General features: G+C 41.9%; 1 protein-coding gene across 1 annotated transcript in view; it reads right to left on the reverse strand.

Moving 5' to 3' along the window:
- The window catches only part of camsap2a (calmodulin regulated spectrin-associated protein family, member 2a), a 93542-nt gene that overhangs the window by 52120 nt on the left and 19196 nt on the right, over positions 1 to 22226 (reverse strand). The window contains exons 3-4 of the mRNA XM_080431874.1: positions 4149 to 4310; positions 112 to 192 (exon numbers count right to left, since the gene is read on the reverse strand). Of these exons, the coding sequence (XP_080288000.1) occupies positions 112 to 192; positions 4149 to 4310 (243 nt within the window). The remainder of the gene's footprint in view (positions 1 to 111; positions 193 to 4148; positions 4311 to 22226) is intronic.

Here is a 22226-nt window from a genome sequence, read left to right on the forward strand (position 1 = left end):
AGAGAGAATGAAAGGAGAGAACGGGTGGGTGGAGAAGAAGGAGAAGAAGAGGAGGAGAGAGAAAGATAAGTGGAGAAAGAAGACATGAACAGTGGGAGGAGAGACACCCACCCGTGGACTCCCTGCAGGTTCTGAGCTCTGTGAATCCTTCCTCTGCTCCTGAGACACCGTTTCTTTCAAACACTCGTTCACCTAGAGAGAGAGAGAGAGAGAGAGAGAGAGAGAGAGAGAGAGAGAGAGAGAGAGAGAGAGAGAAAGAGAGAAAGAGAGAAAGAGAGAAAGAGAGAGAGAGAGAGAGAGAGAGAGAGAGAGAGAGAGAGAGAGAGAGAGAGAGAGAGAGAGAGAGAGATGGATATTAATACATAGCATGCATTATAATAAGTTGTGTTTATGTAGGATGTGTAACACTGGTGTAGCGCTGCACTCAAACCCATGACATTGTGATTATGAATGTACTTAATGCTTTTTTGTAAAAAGAAAAATTGAATGTGCCATTCAGACCCAGGATATTTTTTAAACAAAGATCTAACTAAGACAGTCACAACACTCTAGGGACTGTAGGTATAGTAGTAGGTTAATGTGATAAATTAACGAAAAACAATAACAGCTGATATATGGATTTTTACCCGTTTTATCCCCCGAGTTAGTAATTGGCAATTTGCCGGCAACCTCCACTGTTGGTCTGTGGAGAGTGTAGAACAGTGATTCTCAACTTTTTTTATTTTAAAGAACCCCAATTTGGTATGCATTGATCAGGCCATGATCTCTCTCTGATGATCTCTGGGACCGCAATCTAAAATATGCATTGTTATACAAAATGTGGTTCAATATGGTCTGTCATTTGGTCCAGAATTAATTGACTATCTATGTATTGTCTAAGATAACAGTGATCAAAATAGACATTCTTGTACTTTTACATGTAATAAAGGTGAATACAAAATGTCAATTATTTAGTTGACCCTAATCTCTCAAGAACAGATTCTGCTCTGCGTTTGAATCTGTCGGGGAGGTTCGTCATAACATGTACGCAGTAGCCTACAAGTGGGCGTGCCTTCAGATCAGGAAGCAGGCCGCGCTTTACCCAATCAAATGTAGTGGGCGGGATTCACGTGTCCGGCGATCCTTCCCCACTCGAAACAAACCGACACTCATTTAACAATAGCGTCCACGGAGCAGACAAAACCACGGAAAGATATTCACATTTTAACTTGCTCTTTCATCATAGAAACAAGTGGGCTTATAACCAAAACGATCCATGTTCTCTGGGAGAAGTGGTGTTAGTGTTCCGTGTAGAAATATTGTTAGTGGGAATGAAAACATAGTCGCACCACCGGAAGTGATGCGCTGAAGGCAGACCAAAACCCCGGTTTCCTTGCGCACGTGTGCTACGTTTTCTTCCTCCCAGAGCCAACTGAGATAGTCAAAAACAGCAGAGGGCGCTGTTTTTCCTTTTCATTTGGCGCCGGGTTCCCAGATTGAGTTGACCCTAACCCTAACCGTAACCCCCTGGAACCCCCTCAAGGAGCCCTGGGGGACCATGGATCCCAAGGTGAGATCCATTGCCAGACAACCACATGTTCCCTGACACAGGAGACCGTAATGTCCAAGAAATTTCCTGCTATCTCCCGTAGTTCCCCTCCCCGCTGAACAGGCACCCCGACCAACCAGCAGGGGTCGCTAATGCAGCGACACAGTGAACACTGCCGATTGTGTTGGATGGAGCGCCTGGCCAAGCTAGATATCAGCTGATATCTAACAATAACAATACACAGTAAAATCCTCAGTTTTAATCCATTTGTAATTCTGGTTACAAATGTAACCAATTGGACCCCTATACGGATCCTTTTGGTCACATTTGTACACTCTCCAAGTTAAATTAAACACTCAGGATTTAATACGTAGGCAATTAAATAATGAATGTGCTGATAGTGTCAAATACTTTGATCTACATGCAGTTTAGCCAATCAAAACTGGGAAAGCATCTGGGTAATTTAAGATTTTAGCTATATAGCAACACACGTTTTTCAGAAAACTGTTAGAATTTAGAGGGCATTTTTAGAATCGGTCTCAGTTATTAATGGGTTAAGAAATGTGCTTTACAAATAAACCTTGATAATCGTTGCTAGAATAATAAAAACCTTCAAATGAATGTTTTTTTTCTTACAGTAATTATAAAGCTTGAATAAACATGCAGTGTTTTGTATTCCAGTGAGTCGTTAGTGGAGCTGACGACAGTTGGAGTTGTTTAAACATGAGATCACTCCTACAGCGAACATATGCTGCTTAGAACCCAACAACACAACACACTTCACCACACTAGTGTATGTGTCTGTGTGCCTGCCTGTGTGTGTGTGTGTGTGTGTGTGTGTGTGTGTGTGTGTGTGTGTGTGTGTGTGTGTGTGTGTGTGTGTGTGTGTGTGTGTGTGTGTGTGTGTGTGTGTGTGTGAGAGAGAGGGAGGGAGAGAGAGAGAGAGAGAGAGAGAGAGAGAGAGAGAGAGAGAGAATATGCATGTGTGCGCTTTGTATGCCTTGCATGTTTCTGTGTGCATCTGTCATTGCATTAATGTGTGTATCTTTGAGTGTGTGTGTTCGTGGACAGTGGGCACGCATGCGTGTGTGTGTGTATGTGTATGTGTATGTGTATGTGTATGTGTATGTGTATGTGTATGTGTATGTGTATGTGTATGTGTATGTGTATGTGAATGTGAATGTGAATGTGTATGTGTATGTGTATGTGTATGTGTATGTGTGTGTGTGTGTGTCTGTGTGTGTGTGTGTGTGTGTGTGTGTGTGTGTGTGTGACAGAGAGAGAGAGAGATATGTCTGCTCTGTTTGCATCTGTCATTGCATTGAATTTGTGTGTTTGTTTGTGCGTGCGTGCGCGCATGTGTGCATATTTGTGAGCGTGTGTGTCCAGTGTTGGTATCAGCCCAGTGTTCTTAGAATAGGAATGTAAGCAGACAGTGTCCTGTTGTACAATAAAGAGCACACTGCCACACACACACACACACACACACACACACACACACACACACACACACACACACACACACACACACACACACACACACACAGCTGTGCGTGTGGTCCAAGCCACAGGGTAAGCAGCCATTGAACCGTCCTCTCTCTCTCTCATCATACTGTCCAGATAGATCCACATACTCTACATACATATTCCATAACTACATAACACACAGCAGCAGTATTACATAAGCTCAGAGTGCGGTGCTACAGGACTCACCCTTCTACTGTCAGTATCATTATAGGAAATATAGGCACGGCAGCTAATAGATGTCACTAAAACTCCACTCCAATCCACTGACTAATACTGTATTATATTATAATGTGCATATAATCTGAATTTTTGGGAGAGATTTGTATTAAAATTATCCTCATTAGACCAGCAGGACATTTGTCAGGCACGGTTAACTAACAAACCTAGCAAAAGATACTACCCTATTAGATTATATGATGTTTATAAAAATATAGCCCAATATCCAAATATACACACAAACACAACTAGAAAAAAATTGCTCAGCCAATAAAACTTCCTGATGCATGTGACCAGTTATGCCTAATTTATGCTCCGTCTTACGATGGTGTCGCACGCTGAAAATAGCCAATGTACTCACTCACAACACGTCACATCCGTGATGCATTGTGAGCTTGTATGTCGGTTATTTTCATGTCTTCCTGGGCCCTTGATAAAAACGTTTTTCAAAGCATTGTTGTGTTATGTTAATCTGTTCAGAAGTTATGTGCATTTTTGTGCCAGGCCATGCCCTCTGACACGCCCCCTTTTGGTCCATCAGCATGAAAACCTGATCAGTCCATCCTTGGTCCAGGGCCAACATTTGCACCAAGTTTTATGCAAATCCGTTCATAACTGCTAGAGGCATCCTCAAGCAGTTATGAACTGCTATCAAGTTGAGTTATCAAACAGACGGACAGATGGGAGTCGAAAACATTATGTCCATGGCGGAGGTCAGGGATCCTCAAAGTGGGGTCCAGGGACGCTCAGGGTTCCTGGAGGGGGTTCCTTATAGGCTATGGGGGTCCTTGAAATTAAAATAGTTTGAGAACCATTGGCGGAGGTATGTAAATGTTTACATACCTACCCACCACCGTACCACCACCGTACCACCCACCTTGTTCATCCAGGTGGTGACTGCGTCTTCTGTGTCGTAGGGTGTTTCTATCTCAGGGTCGTGGGTGGAGTATTGACGTAGACAGGTCATCACCTTCTCCACGTTCACTGTCTCCACCGTGTACGCCATCATCAGGGTGTCTATCATAGCCAGATGGGAGCTCTGGAGACAAGAGAGACACAGAGGGTAAGGGTAAATCACATGCGATGTACCGTAGGCTTAATCACTTAAGCCCTATATACTTTGTTGTATGATGAATAGTGAAAATAGACAATCTATAAGCTCGCATTGCGACACGTTGCATGAATGAGCACTGAGCACGAATGCTCATTTTCAGCAATGCCTTGCTTCATACTTCACTAGCAACTTAACAGCTACACTGGAGCATAGGGGTTCAGTGCCTTGCTCAAAGGCACTTCAACGGTGAGTGTTGAAGAGCCAAATGTCACTTGACTTGACGCTACTTTGTTCAGCTGAAAATATGCCACCTCTGTAGAGGGAAAAGTGACGCACGGCAATCAACATTGCAAGGGATGCTACTATTCTCATTTCATCACACTCTTGCTCTTATTTAATTTTACCCAGATGAGAGCACAAGTTAATGGCGCCTTTCTCATCGAGTTGGTAGAAATAATGAGCTACTACATTAGGGATTTATTCTCAGTTTTTCGACATCTAATCTTAGCAGCATTTTCATCCTGGTTATTAAAGAGCCCATGAAAAAAGCACTAGCGGCTTGAGAGAAATATGTGCTGTGGACCATGGAAAAGACTGCATCTGATCTGAGCTCATATGAATAAAGTAACAAGACTCAATTAAGGCCACTGAAGATGAGTTACACTGTAAGGAAATAAACATCTTTACAACATACTGAACTTATTTTGACCCCTTTTTCTTCCCAATCTAGTTGTTAGGCCAATTAATCCTCCCCACACATTTCTTTATTTTTAACCCTTTTTCTCCCCAATTTAGTTGTTATGCCAATTAATTCCTCCCCACACATTTCTTTATTTTAACCAATTTTTAACGTAGAGCCTTTGTCTATATCCATATCCTTTGTCCATATCACGCTCCCCGTCCGCCTTCCCTCCCCCGAACACGGGCCAATTGTGTTCGTATAGACGCTCGACAGATTTTCAAGTGGGCCCTGATCCAGAAAAGGTTGGGAACCGCTGTGTTAAGTGAAGTAATCAGAGTATGGAGTCTACTATCTCCTCTACTGTACATCAACTCTGACAGCTCTCTCTATCTCCACACCGCCATTCCCGCGGTGACCGTTGCCCTGGAAACAAGTGTGCCTATGGTCCCTGGTTACACGACCCACTTTGCTCACAGCGAACGACAGCTGTAGTATTAGAACGGCTGAATACAGTAAGTCGTCTCCTGGTAACACAGTCCAATTAATTTCGTTGTACTAGGACCGATCTTGACGTGATGTAAAAAACCTGGAATCTGTACAACACCAGCTGAAATGAAACCTGTTATTTTTCCTGGAATGGGATGAATTGAAAGCAATAGTCTTGGTGCATAACTGTAGTTCCCTTTTCCAGAAGGTGGCATAAACATTTCCTGTTCCGGATCAGTTTTCTCAGGGCTTCAGCAGTAGATTTGAACAGAAAACTCAAGACATCTTCATGTGTGTGTGTGTTGTGTGTGTGACGTCACCCATTGGTTTCTACAGACCCGTTTTGAAGCCTCTATTTCAGCAAAAAAATCCATCATCTTTGATTTCCGGTCCCGATTCTGGAACCGTAAACTAATGCTATGGAGTGGAAGGGAAGCGACGGTGGGTCTTCATTCAGTAGAACCCAATCACAAGCCCTGAAAATATACCCTGCTTTATCATCAATTTTAAAATGAATGGGACCATAATTCACTGAAACGCATATCATGCTGTGGGAAGACGACTTGAAACTAGCGATTGAAAAGGTTTACTAAGGTAATTAAACGTGTAAAACGTGCTGTGAAGTCACGTCAAGTCACCATTGACTCCAATGGAATGAATATGATTTTGCAGCCGGGGGATCAGCGACTTCCATACTAGCTTCATTTCCAAGAGTCAATGCTTGCTTGCCGCCTGATTTCAATTCAGCCGACTGCTTTAAAGACAGGTCTATTAGATACCAGAATCACAGCAGTAAAAAGCCCCATAATGACAGGGATGGACAAAGCACCCTGTAATCTGGGTCTTCCCTGCTTTCTGCTCCCATCTTCAGTTCTCTCTCTCTCTCTCTGATTTAATCTATACTGTCTATAAATCCACCATATACGACTCAGTCTGACATCTAAATATTTACTGTACACATGCGCCTCAGTTTTCCCCCCACACAGTAAATCCAATGCGGTTGACGGGGAGGCGATGGTGAACGCTGAGAGACACAAAGCACTTTGGGGAGGGAGACATTACCAAGCTGTTTTTTTTCCTACGCTCTCTCATTTGTAGTTTAGGGATCCTTTTTGAAGACTGTTTAAAGGTTGCTGTATGACATTACAGTGTTTTCTTTCTTTATTTTTTCCTAATTATGGAATTTCTTGATTCAGATTCTCTGATTATTAATGTTTTTACATGAATTCATGAAATTATTTTGAAAATTGTTTGAATTCGTTTTAATTCATGAAAGATTGTTAATCGTTTTTGGATTAAAAAAAAAAACTTTTGAAAAAAATATAATTAAAAACAAAACAGAAATATAAAGGGATATTTACTCAACCCATAAAAAATGGACAGGGTTTGGGATTCAATGTCCACTGAGGTCAACGGAGTCAATCTGCTTAATGTCTGCAGTCATTATTCTGTAAACTGGATTATCAAAAAAAAAGAAGCTTAGAATTACATTAGACACCTAAAAAAAAAGCCACAAAGTCATTAAATGTAGATACAATACATAGTCTCTGTTGGGCGTAAACCTCATATGTCCAAAACTGTTACGTTTCAGGATTCAAATTCAAAAACAGCAAAAGCAGCAATCTACAAGCTCGAAACGCGTTTGAGCTTGCGGATCTGCTACTTTTGATACTTTTGTGTGACGCTGTTAGTATGATCAAGTAGGGCATTCATTTACAAAACAAAAAATGTTTTAAGAGGTTTCAGCCCGACAGCAACAATATGCTGTATTTGATTGTAATGCCAACACTCAGCATGTGAGCATATTCCATTGTTTTCCTGCATTGCATTAGAAGGCTGTATAATTTCCAATGTGCGTCCTCTCCTCCTCTGGCAGCGAGGCAACACTAGAGAGCAGTAATAACACAGTGTCAACAACACACTTAACACTGGCCATTAGTTAGCCTGTCCAAACACTGTGTCACCACAACCACACACACACAAACGCACGTACGCACAGTTGCACACACGCACACACACACATGGACAAGCACAGACAATAATGTGTGCAACTGTATTGTGCACACACTTATATGTACTGTATGCTCGCGCAAGCACACACACAAACACACACACACACACACACACACACACACACACACACACACACACACACACACACACACACACACACACACACACACACACACACACACACACACACACAGACACTATGAATACTTTATATATAAAGTATTCAATCATATACACTGGGATAGAGACATTTGGATTCTGTATACAAGAACTAGAACTCAGTCACACTGTCAGTCAGCCACAACAGGAGGGAGAAGAGGCCACACACACACACACACACACACACACACACACACACACACACAGAGTGAAAACAACTATTTGAACGACTGCCGGCAAGAATCATCTCAAAGACACACAAAAGAACATATTTCCTCTCTTCAGGGTCAAGACACCAAATTGATCTGTTTTGTTCTACTGAGCCAGGAGGACCACACACACACACACACACACACACACACACACACACACACACACACACACACACACACACACACACACACACACACACACACACACACACACACACACACACACACACACACACACACACACACACACACACACACACACACACACACACACACAGGCATACGCACACTGCACACGCACGCACACACACACGCACGCACAAACACAGATTTGTACTTATCCTTGTGGAGATGTAGCTGTAAAAACCTATTTTTCTGTTAAGTGTCTTTAAAAACATTTCTGTCCATTTTTAATAAACATGTATTTGTTTCATTACACTTGTGCTACAAGAACTAGAACTCAGTCACACTGTCAGTCAGCCACAACAGGAGGGAGAAGAGGCCACACACACACACACACACACACACACACACACACACACACACACACACACACACACACACACACACACACAGAGAGTGAAAACAACTATTTGAACGACTGCCGGCAAGAATCATCTCAAAGACACACAAAAGAACATATTTCCTCTCTTCAGGGTCAAGACACCAAATTGATCTGTTTTGTTCTACTGAGCCAGGAGGACCACACACACACACACACACACACACACACACACACACACACACACACACACACACACACACACACACACACACACACACACACACACACACACACACACACACACACACACACACACACACACACACTACACCTGTGGTTCTCTGTGGACCCCCATCTGAAAATATTTAGTACCAGGGAACCATTTCGATTCATTGTGAGATTATTTTTGTGAAATGTTTTGAAAATGTGCTTATTTTATATCTCTGTTGTCCGGCCGGAACCAGCTAAATCCAAAATGGTAATTGTTCAGGAAATGAAAAACAAAATATCAATTTTTCTGAAAATGAAGAAAACCTTATATTTTTAAAACAAAGCAATACTGCCTCATCAAACTTGGTATTGTGACTTTATAAATTATCAGATACTTGCATGTGTCATTATATTATCACCACTTTACCCAAATCCAGCTCAAGTGGAGTTAGGAGTTTTGTCCAAACACAAATCCAGCGCAAGTGGAGTTAGGAGGTTTTGTCCATCATTGATAAGAACAGCTGGCAATGGATCTCAAAGCTCACAACACATCACAACACATTGTGAGCTTGGAGATCAGCTATTTATGGTGAGCGCCATCCTCATATACTAAGTATAGATCAAGCTGAATTCTGTACTTAAACAACTTTTATTTTAACATGCATTGTAAACAACCATGGATCTAACTGTTACCACTGTTGTTCTTCTACAGTTGAGTGCAACAAACAATTCTGCCTCAATACTCAATCATGTATTTAACAAAAGCAATCATGGCACACCAACAATAAATAAATGGCATATAAATACAAAATACATTCATGAAAAATAGAATCTGTAGCCTATCAAATCTGTAGCCTACTGCACTAACAATAACAACCACAGTTGAATTTACCTATCATATACCTATCAACATTTTATTATCACACTGTTGTGTGTTGTGTGTGTGTGGTGGGTGTTTCTTAGTGCTTTAGATTGTCATAAAAGCTGTGAAAGTCTTTTGGCATGATCTCCTTGAGCTCTTGGAGATGTTTGAAACAAACTCCTGCACACACTCATTCTCTGTCCATTAACATTTAAAAAGAAAACACGAGCAGATGACCTTTGTGAAGACACCCTTCTCCTCTTTACTGGGGTGACATCTATCAATCCTTGCACATACATTCTCTTCTCTTCCCAGTTTATGTTCTCCCAAAAGCATTGAAAAATCTTCTCCCTGTCTGCCTCATACAGAGCAGAGCTTCTCTGAGAGCCTAAGAGGAGGGGGGAGTTGTTTGTTTTTGACGGACAGTTTGAGGGTCCAATGGAGTTAGGAGTTTTCGTCAGAGGCGCTTTTTAATACTTTTCATATGTTATTATTAAAAAAAAAATTACACAGATGTAGAGGGGTTCAATAGCGTTGATTTATGAAAAAAAAAAAAAAATGAAAATGGAGTTAGCTGGTCCCGGCTGGACACCGACGATATGCTTGAAACAGGGATTGATTATTCATCAATCATTTAAAGTGTATCAATTGTCGATTAATTTGTTATAATCGATCAAATCGATCAGTTAGATTCATTGTTGCACCCCAACTGTTATGCCTCTTGTGAGACTTGAAACTGAAGGCAGTGCAGAGGTCAGGATGTTGTACTTCGTCTCTGTCGGGTGGAAACGTTTTCAGGAACCAAATTCCAAAATGGCAGATCTACAAGCAGTGCGATGTGTTTTGAGCTTGCAGATCTGCTATTTTTTATACTTTTGTTTTGTGTGACACTGTAGTATGATCAAGCAGGGCATGCCATTCATTTAAAGGGATACTTCACTTTCAAATAAAATAAACATTAAAAAAAATTATTAAAAAAAAATGAAAGAAGTTATGGCAAAATAAAGGCCCCCTCACACATTAGTAGGACACTCTAATGCGTGAGGGGGCCTTTATTTTGCCATAACTTCTTTCATTTTTTTTAATAATTTTTTTTAATGTTTATTTTATTTGAAAGTGAAGTATCCCTTTAAGTATGGAGATAAGAGGTTTCTGCCCCACAGCGACGATAGTGTTTACTTGGCAGTTCACACACGTTGTAACTGTGAACCCACGGCTTTACAAGTCACCTTGAACATAGCAGTTAGCATGCAGGTGCACATGCTTTATACCAAACACAACATTGACTCAATGCTTTCTGATTACTGAACCTCCTAACAGTACAGTGGAGTCATTCAGGCTCTAAGAAAGATAAGGCTCATAGAAGAAGTTATATTTGTAACTTTTACTTATTTAAACAATTTGAATACAATTATAATATACATATAGCTTCTACTTCAAAATGTTTCCTTCTACAGTCAAATACCTTATACTGTACCTGCAAAATTGCTGAATACCCCAAATTAATAAATTGTACAACATGCAAAATGAATATATACTGTACTGTAGTTGAAATTAGACTACAGTGAACACACACGCAAAATGGATGTCACGTGACCATGTTTAAATGTCATATTGTGTGTGTGTGTGTGTGTGTGTGTGTGTGTGTGTGTGTGTGTGTGTGTGTGTGTGTGTGTGTGTGCGTGTGCGTGTGCGTGTGCGTGTGCGTGTGCGTGTGCGTGTGCGCGCATTCGCTGGGAGATGAGGAAGGGATGTAGGAGAGAAGGCAGCATGAACATCAAGTGGTTTTAAGGTGGTTTAAGCCGAGATATTAGGCTTTTGGTCATCAGGCAGAGGCTCTGAGCACTACACTATTATTTACAGGGATGCCCTGAGCCAAAGAAGTGTGAGAACAACTGCCGTAGGCTGATATTGTAGTTTGTTTTTTTCTATACAGGTTAAAAACTGCAGAGGGCAAAAAACAAGAGGCACCTAATGAAATGAATAATGGGTGTGTTAGATTTAGGTGTGCCCAGATCCATGGGTGTGCCAATGTGCATCATAGACATTGACATACCTAAATGTAACACAGCCATGATTCATCATAGCTGTAGCTGCATTGCTTACATCAAGGTGTACACTATAATATCAGCATTAGGGGTTCGTCACTAGGGAAGGGACTGACGTGCCTACTAGTAATTCCTTGTCAATGAGAGGCCATTGAAAAGGAGCTGTCTACTACTAGGTGAGAGGCACCTAGACAGTTACAGCTACAATCCGTACGTTTTATATCAGTCCCCGACAGAAAGATCATTGCAACCATGTCAAACTACAGTAAAGATAGTGATGCATTTAGTGTCCTATCCAATGTGCCTTCTACTTAAAAAAAACTTGATTGATTGTCAACCAGTAAAGTAGGTGTTTTATCCCAACTTTTTAGCTCAAGAGAAATTTTATGTCTCCCAAACTAGTGAAAATAGCCAATCTACAAGCTCACAACGTGTGTATGTGACACATTTTTTCGATTTTTAAAACATTTCTAAACTTTCAATTTAATTTCTAAACATGTATTTTTTTGTAGTAAATGACACCGGGGTCTAAATGTCTCAGAGGAATAGTAGAAACTACCTCCAATCACTGCAGACAATTACATTGTTGTAACATAATTCTACTCTACAGACTGTTAAAATATTGCTTTATTCATTAAAAAAAAGTCCTGAATTGTAGCTTCAAGTAGAAAATATTACTTATTCAACCGGGAATGGTCTTGGGATGTAAAACTGGTGACCTAAACACAAACACACTTTTTATGCTTTCTCATCTAGTTGAGAGGGATTATAAATCTCATATTGATTCCTCTGGTGGGAAGAAATGATCCTTCAAGGTCCAATATGCAGGTTTTATTACCCCTGCAAGCGTACAGTTTCTGCAGCACCGTATTTCCACCCAGGGACAAAACCCCAAGCTCTGTTCATCTCCAGCTCCATACAGAGAGAAATTATCTACAGAAAGCGGAGAAAATGGAGCACAAAAGCACATGGCATAGCAGCGTCTGAATGATGTATTTGGCCTTGGCGCTGAGGGTGTTCTGTAACTGAGATGAGAGGCTCTGAACACGGCCATAAAAGCCTTTCGTCACTGTCGGGTGAAAACCTCATATGTCCAAAACTGTTACTTCTCAGGATTCAAATTCTAAAATTGCAAATAAAGCAGATCTGTAAGCTCAAAACGCGTCGCGGTTTGACGTGTTTTGAGCTTGTAGATCTGCTATATTTGCTCCATTTGAGTGACACTGTAGTATGATAAAGTAGGGAATGAATTTATGAACAAAACGATAAAAAGTATACAATATGGAGATAAGAGGTTTCTGCCCGACAACAACGAATGGTAGGATATCACAACAGACGCACTTGCCTGATATTCAACCTGAATGGCCATTTCGTTACCACTCCGTTATCCTGTAGAGTAGACCCTTTTCACAGCAGACACTTGGGTAAACACAGCTGATGGTATTAACATAAATTGGGGTTTTTTTCACGTAAATATCTATCAGCAATATCAAGATGCCAACTTTATGTCACCTCTAACTCTGTATGTGATCATTTATGTTTGTGTTTCATATGGTAAATGGAGCATTTATGTAGCGCCTTTTGAATCTAAAGCACTTTACAATGAGCGTTACATTCATGAAGAGGATTAGACTAGAGGGAAAAAAGGAAGGGGAAAGTATAGACCCCTGGGGTACCCCCTGTCAACTAAGTACATAGGGTTTAAGTGGATATAACATTGCTGGTACTGTTGAGTAGATCTTTACCCTACTGAGACTAAGCTAATATAGATTCAAGAGTCTAGAATGAGGCAACAGAACCCAGCAAGCACAATGACGTCATGATGACGTTATGATGACGCCCGGTCATCACCCCGGTGACGTTCAGGACTAGGCCAGATCACAGCCCATATGGGGATGATCTTTACGTCATTTACAGGACGTCATCACCGGGACATCATATGGACATTTTGGGTGATGAGAAATGTGTTTAGATGACGTCCTGGAGGTGACGTTTTTGTGGTCAGGATTAATTTTGGTTGAAATCAGGTGATATTCTGGGCCAGATCTGACTTGTCTTGGTTTGACTTGATCTAGCCCCAATCGAGACGTCACTGATTGGTCCGGGTCCTGACTGTGCTTGCTGGGAAGCATATAAGGAAGACAAATTTGCTTGGCATTTCAGGATTTTTCCCACTTTTATTCATCAAGGGAATATTTGTTGTATTAGAGTCTGAGGCTCTCAGACAGTTAGCATGCCTCTGTCTGACCAGTACAATCACGGTATTCTATTGTTGTCTATACGGGGAGCAAAGTTTTACTGGAAAGTAACGTTCAATACCAGCAACATCTCACATCTAGTTACTTCTCCTCTTTTTGAGTGACTTTTCACTAATTATTGTTATAGTTTCCCTGTATAGCTGTATTTCCCTGTATAGCTTCAAGTGTCCCAGCAACTATATGAGGGCAAGTATTATCTTTGAACTGAATGGCTCATTTTATGGCTTTCTTCAAATACTTGTTTGAGGCTTGTTTGAGCTTGAGTAATGTTTAACGATTAGCTTATGTCCCTAATCATAATAACCCCACATGTATGGGGAAGCTGCTTTCCTCTAAGAACTCACTGCATTGCAGTTCCCTAGACATCTACCATGAAAAGCAAAGTCGCTGGGGTCCAGTGTGTTAGCTACACAGCTGATGTAAGAGTGAAACAAGTCTGTTTTTAGCATTAGATTCTGCCCACGTCCAGTCGGCTCTCTGCCAAGCCAGATGTCTAAAAATGGAGACTAGTCTAGCTCCAGGTGACTTCACGCCAACTCAGCAGGACACAGAAAAACACTCAAAGCTCCCTCTCGAGGGGGGTGTTTGAAGGCCACCATAGGTACAGCGCAGCTAAGTAGAAAATCAAGAAACACTCAACCTCTCGAGGACAGATTTGAAAATCCTCTCATTAAAATGTAAATATTATGGCACTTTCATTTTTATTTCATAGCACAGTCAACAGGAAAATGGCATAAGAGAGAGAGAGAGAGAGACAGAAATGGTGGCATACAAGCAAAGTTTGACAGCCGGCTAGAAGCTGGCCTGAGGTGTTGTTATGACTTATTTTGTGGTTTGTTAGATTTTTTCCTATATGTGCCAGATGGGTGGGGTTTGTAACATGGGGTGACTCATCAGAAAACATTAGATAATCAAAGGGGAGACATTTGAAAGTTAATTTGCTATTTTTTTAAAATGACAACCTGCCTTACCTGACATGATATGAATTGTCCTGATGCTTTTAACCCCACCCGACTGACTCTCCTAAGTATAATAAAACAATCACTAAAATTATTTACGAATGCTATGATAAAACCTCAATCCGCATATTTTAATGAATAAAACAGTATTTTAACCAATCTTTACAGTAAAATACAATATCTGCAGTGGTTGGAGGTGGTCTCCCTATACTCTTCCATTGAGAAATTGGGACCCTATAGCCAAATTCCAATACCCAAATATCTGCTCACTCACTCACTCCACACTCAGTCCTCCAGCTTAACCCAGAAATAGTTTGGTCCCAAATGGTAATTTGCTTTTGGAGGAGCGATTGGCTCTCCAGGCCGCGTGGAGCATCAAACAGCGAGTGTACATGGAGTGTAGGCTTCAGCTTGTTCTCGTACTCTTGCCAGAAGTGCTGACTGCCTAACTGTTCTGTTATTGGCTGGACCATCTCGCCGCGCTATGGGAGGAACGCTGTCTGGGAGATGGGGTCTAAAAAAAAAACAGCAACTCACGTATTTGGTAGGACACCTACTGGTTGACAAGTAGCCCTGCCTGAAGCTCATACGCCCTCCCCCGGCGTCTAAGGGTGGATTCCCCCTTGGGTTGAGCGGGAGATGTTTGGTTTCCCATGTGGGAGAGCAGGGTTTGAATCTCATGGTGTTAAATTTGCATTTACTACTTACGGATTGACGTTTTAACCGACAGAATTGTACCAAAAACCTAAAGTGTGACTGAGTGTGTGGGAGTAAATGAGAAAAATGAAAGTATCTTTGAAGTGTCCCTACTCTATACCGCCAATTACACCAACTGAGTCACCAGTCAAGCAAGTACAATTGCATTTCCCATGGAAGGTTGGACACCAGCATAGAAACATAATATTATGTTGGGTAAGTCCCACCAAAGGACAGCAGAAGCCTTTGTGAATTTCTCTGTAGTTCTGCCACACTGCCACTGAAATGTGTAGAAATATGGAGCACTTTAGACATGGAGACAAGATGAAAGCAAGTGGGCGGAAAGAGAAACAAATTGTTTGTTTAATCATACTTGCACGCACACATGCATGTACACGGTTTATTAAAGGCACACTTACACATATATGTATACTGTATACTGTATGCATACACAGGCATATTATGCACACGGAATATGTATATAGAACACACACACACACACACACACACACACACACACACACACACACACACACACACACACACACACACACACACACACACACACACACACACACACACACACACACACACACACACACACACACACACACACACACACACACACACACACACACACACACACACACACAAAGGACCTCCGGTGCTGGGGTCTGGCATTGGCTGTGGGAATGGACTTTGCAGTAGCTTACCTTCCCCAGCTTATATACCAAAGCCGAACCCAATAATTATAAGTAAATTACATGGAAACCACCAAGCTAACCTTAGCACAGTATCCAGGGACACGCACAACCTCAGACCACTCTACCCTTCCAGAATGGCCCTATACCCACCCAGGGGTTACTCTTGAATCCTGAACGTTCCCAATCCCATTTGAAAATGGCTCCGGGGCCAGACTGTGTACCGTCTGAAAGGAGGGTGATCAAAGTCTTTCAGTGTCTAGCCCCAGAGCGCTAAAGAAGGCTTTTTGACTTTTAAAAGCAAAGTGAGCAGTCAGTTGGCTTCAGTAATTTTTCTTCATAAATCAGACCTAACAGGAAAGCCAGGGGTGGGATGAGGTAATGTTAATGCCCAGGAGGGCATTCAGGGGGTATGTGGCACTGGAGGGCTCTTAAAAACGATCAATTGGCAAATACAATAATCAGTTAATGTATATCCATCCGTACACTCAGTGTACAAATGGGTACATGTATTAATTCCTATGCATTGGCAATATAACTGTATACAGTACGAATCGGCGACCTTCCAATTCCAAGACGGCCTCTCTACCCACTCAGTTACAGGAGGTTAGACCTTTTGACACTCCGGTGGGGTTTCAGCTTCACCCAGCAGTTGGCTGTTCAAATGGTAATGATGAGTGCGCAGGGGAGCACTGTTAGGGTTTAAGAGTGCCGCTCAGGGACACTTCACCATGTAGACATGGGCTGACCGGGAGGCGAACCGGTGACCTTCTGATTACCACACAGACTCTCTACCCACTAAGCTATGGCCGCCCCAAGCTTACCCTATATTACCACAAGTCTCATTTAATTAGAATTACACTGTCAAATTTCAGACCATCGCACCAGATCAATCCAGCTGCCTTTATAGAGATCTGTAGTAGAGCTCATAGGCAAAACTCTTCCGTTACCACAAGGGTCTCAGAGTTATCACATAACTGCTAGGGTCTATAGAAAACACAGTATTAGCATTAAGACATTGGTGTGTGTGTTCAAAAGGGTCTATGCTGCAGCTGGTGTGCTAGTCTTTAAGGAATTATCCTCTGTGTCAGTATGAGACCAACCAAACCCATACTTGCCTTTGTCATTTCAATAATAGCAAGATCAGTTAAATTAAACCTACTGGTAGCCTAACAGTAAATCCGCTGCCTTCTCTCTAGGGAAAATGGCATGGACTTTATCTCTCAAGAGGTACGATAAGCTTATTGTGTGGTTACAAAGAATCAAAGGTGTGTGCTTTCATAAGAGAGAACCAAGAAAAAAAATCTGAAGAGGCTTTTGCCTTTTTTATTATGATTTATTTATTTTTGAGTGTAGATAGACAGGAAACCAAGGGCAGAGAGACCCTGGGTCCTTGCAACTCATAAGAAGCATGTGGTCACTAGGTCAATGCACTAACTGGTTGAGCTACCAGGCAACCAAAGCATTTGGGCCTTTTCACTTCAGGTATTTCAGCAATATTGACTCTCTACACAAGAAATATTTCACCAAGTGATATATTTTTGGATAGAGTATCACCACACTATGTTTGCTTGTTTCAGGAAAAACAACAAAAACAAGACTAGATTAAATTGCATGATACGGTTAACACTTTCTCCGTTTTAACAAACAAACACAGTCCTAATTGGTTGATATCTCACAAACAATTCTGCTCATTGGCTACTGGCCAAGAGTTGCGCCAGCTGTCAGGGCTTACAGGCTTATACACTATGTACATGTTGTTCTCTGCTCTCTTATTATTCTCTTTAAAGGCACAGTACACCTCAATGTAAACATGTCACTGTTTGTTCAGCGTTCCAAGGCAGAGAAAGTGGCATTCCTAAGATGACTGACCTCTCCCTGTTTAAGAGCTACATTACCTCCAACACTTAGATTACAGACAGAAAACCTGCAACCTGCCTACTTCATATCTTTGTTATTGGCATAGACAGGAAAAAATCCCAGACCCAGACATTATGGCTAATATTAGTTTGGGTAGAGTAGCAAAGTTGATACTGTGAAAATTAAATGGCTGAGAAAACATAGGAATTAGGAAATGCCTTTCAAGCCATTCTCCATTCTTTAAACTCTGTTTATTTATTCACGGAGGAGTTTTTTCCAAGTGCTCGCACTCTTTCAACAAATCCATGGTTCACATTCATATAGTTCACATCCAGACCATACCCAGTACAACCACAGTCTTCTACTGACAGACCCTGATCATTGCCACACATGATATGTGCCGCGTTCATGGGCTCTTCCACAGTGGCTGTTAAAAGAACTTTCTTTTATTGAATATAATGTTATTTAAACTTTTTTTTACTTGTCATATGACGGCATACAACTGTGGTGGTTTTAGGATATCTCCCTAGTAGTCTTCTACTGAGAAATGTAGACACTGTGTTCGGGTTGGACAACTATTGGTTGAGAAAAGGTATTGCATGAAGCTACATACGGCACATCCTGTGTGTCCAATCCGGTGCACCGACTGCTTCAAATAACGTTAACATTGTCAAACCAGTAGGTGTCCTAACCAACACCAGGGACCACTTATATCTAGCACATGTGCTAGATATAAGATACATATAGATATAGATGATACATACTCTATGGATTGGTTAAAATAATCCATTTATCCATTTAAAGCAGGGGTGCCCACACTTTTTTGACTTGAGTTCTACTATTAAAATTGCCAGCTCAAGGTGATCTACCACTAATGCACGCACGCGCAACTGTTTCAAAATCAATGAATGCATGTATTTATCATTCCAATTACTCCACATTGGAAGAAGTTGAATTGCAAAGAAGAGAATGTTTGGAAACAACACCAAATAACACTGCTTGGGTTCACAGGAAGAAAAAAAAGAATAGTTGTGCCTTGCACAATCTTAACAGGTAGCCAGGCTACAATAAAACAGCTCAGTTGCAGGAACAGAGTCTCTTACTATATCATCAATAAGATGGCAACACCAAATAACACTGCTTGGGTTCACAGGAAGAAAAAAATGTATAGTTGTGCCTTGCACAATCTTAACAGGTAGCCAGGCTACAATAAAACAGCTCATTTGCAGGAACAGAGTCTCTTACTATCTCATCAATAAGATGGCAACACCAAATAACACTGTTTGGGTTCACAGGAAGAAATCTTAACAGGTAACATAAAACAGCTCAGTTGTAGGAGTCTCTTACTCAAGTGACTCATCATTACCACCAGTGACCAGTCTCTCACTCAAGTTATTATTTCTACAAGTTTGTAGTTCCAGCAGGCACATAGAAAGTTCTCTCTCTCTTGTTGACTGTCCCTTCAATTCCCTGTGAAAACCACAAAGCTCCTCAAGCTACTCCTCTCTCCGCCATCTTCGATCGAGTAGAGAATTCCTAAGGTTTATTAATCCCAGCATATTCGTAATAAAGACATTTATTTTGCCACAAAACATCGAAGAACCATTTCTTTCAGTTTCGTTTTTTCCAGTTTTTTCAGTTTTGCCAGTTCCCACCTGATGTTTTGTGGGAGTTCTGACTGCTCCAGATTGTAATGAATAACTGTTAGCTTGCATAATGTCTTCAGACTAGGCCTCAAATCTAACATAAACAGTTTATCAGTGCAAACAGGCGCTGAGCACCAACCGTATGAGCCGTATGAGTATCGTTTTAATCCTCCAAAGATGATGATACGATCTCCAACCATGCAACATAACATTCTATACATTGAAAACGGGCCTTCTCCTTTGGGTTCCACCTTCTTCCAGGAGAAGGTCTCTGGATTGAATTTCCACAGATCCTTAAATTCCTTGTTATCGCATTGGCCACCAAATATGTACAGCTCTCCCTTGTAGGCAAAGGCTGAATGATCCCTGCGTCCTTCTGGAAGCTGCTGAAAGAGTGCAGGAGTGCTCAGCCAGCAGTTGGTCTCTGTGTCAAACACACTAATGTTGTGTCTGTCCCCAAATACAAACATCTTTGTCCCGATGATGGTGGCAGAGTAACCCGAGGAAGCAGTTGGTGGAGTGCCTCTGGTGTTAATTAAAGACCAGACCATTGTGGTGGTGTCCAATTTGTAGATGACAGTGTATCCAGCCCTCATTCCATATATGGCCTTCCCCAAGACACAGGCTGAGTAGTAGTGCCCGTTCTCTGGAACAATCCCACAAACCTTGGGCTTGAACCATCTGTGGGTGTCGACATCAAATGCATAAAGAAATCCGACCCCCAAAATGTAGATGAAATGTTCGATCAGCAGAGCTGACACCTGGCTCCAGCCGAGTATGGAGAAAACCTCAAGGTGACGTATGGAGGGAACCTCAAGGTGACGTTCTCCTCTTCCAGCTGTCACAGGGGGCAACATCATCCAGCACAGAGACACTGTGTTGAAGACATGCACTTCAGTCTTATTCAAGTGTCCTTCAAAGCAGTAGACCTCGTGTCCAACTACCACAGCATGATGAAAGTAATTATTTTCTCTTCCATTCAGATGTAGCACCCAGTGAAACATTTCCCTCACCAACACGAATCAGTGCTGATAACTAATTTACAAAAGGAAGTTGTAAGAAAGCTGGTTGATTTCTTGGTAAGTCACGTTTGTACCTAGGACAAGTCATTTTAAAGGACAGTTACATGGTTGTGATGAAGTCATTGCGTGATGACGTCATCAAAATAAGTAAATAATGCATTAGTACACAAACCAGTGATTCTTAAATTAGCAGCTGAGTCACTTTAGAATTCAGCAGGTGGTCACACAGAACGTTCTCGGCGACAGAGATACTGGGACCATGAAGAGTTGGTGAGGTGAAGGTTGGCATATATGTCTATGACATTACATTACATTACAGTCATTTAGCAGATGCTTTTATCCAAAGCGACTTACAATAAGTGCATTCAACATAGGTAGGCAAAGAAACTACTAATCACCAGAAGTCTTAAGTGCATTCTCTTCTAAAACAAGCGACTAAGAGTATACCTAGCGCTAAGGTAAAAAGTGCAATATATCAGCTACCTACTTTCTTAAACAGATGAGACAAATAGGAATATCAAATGAGCAAGAGCTAAAACAAATAAGTGTATCAAATAAACAAGATCCAATAAAACAAGAGCTCGTACAACTAATTGACGAGCAAGTAGGCAAGGCTAAGAGGAAGGGTCAGGGTAGTGTTTCCTGAAGAGGTCGGTTTTCAGCCTGCGGCGAAAGATGGGCAGTGACTCTGCGGTCCTGACATCAGTGGGGAGTTCATTCCACCACTGTGGGGCCAGAACAGAGAAAAGCCGTGACCGTGTAGATCGGCCAGAAGGACCACTGAGTGACGAGGCAACCAGTCGCCCCGAGGCGGCAGACCGAAGTGGTCGGGCAGGGGTGTAAGCCGCGACCATAGCCTGGACTCAAGTTTGGATAGTAAGGATTTAAAGCAGCAGTTATAGAGGTTAGTGAGAGAGAGAGAGTTTGACGCCGAACTCTTATATTTTCTGTAGACAAGAGGTTCAGCTATAAATGTCTGAATGCATCGCACCTCTGTCCATTTCTCCGTCTTGTGCTAAAAGGCTTAAAAGCCCAACATATTGTGGATGCAAGTCAGATGATCCCTCATATTTCAGGACTGTGTATGGAGCAGAGTTTTAGAAGTCAGAGAGCATCCATCACGCCCAGAGCTGCATGCTCACCCATCCATGCTGCACACAGCCTGAGTCACCGCAGGCAGAGAGGGACAAGTTGGCTCACTGTGTGCACAGAAACACAGACAACACCTCTTCCACCTCTCTCTGAATCAAGCTGCCTCTTCTGGATGCAGCTTGATTGAGTCAGGCAGTTCTAACCCTGTCTGCCTGGTACGCAGGTCAGAGAGGCTTCTGTGTGCGTGTGCGTGTGCGCGTGTGTGTGTGTGTGTGTGTGTGTGTGTCTGTCTGCGCGTGCCTGCGTTCATGCTTTGTGTGTACTGGGTTTTGTGTTCATCGTGGGGGCATAGCTATTGTGTTCTGCCTTGTATGAATTCATCTCCGTCAGTATTCTCTGCCTCAGAGCTTGGCAGGGCTCTCTACTACAATCTCCCCTACACACACACACACACACACACACCCCCACACACACACACACACACACACAC

The sequence above is a fragment of the Gymnoscopelus braueri genome, assembly GCF_963280865.1.
Source record: "Gymnoscopelus braueri genome assembly, chromosome: 6".
NCBI lineage: Eukaryota > Metazoa > Chordata > Actinopteri > Myctophiformes > Myctophidae > Gymnoscopelus > Gymnoscopelus braueri.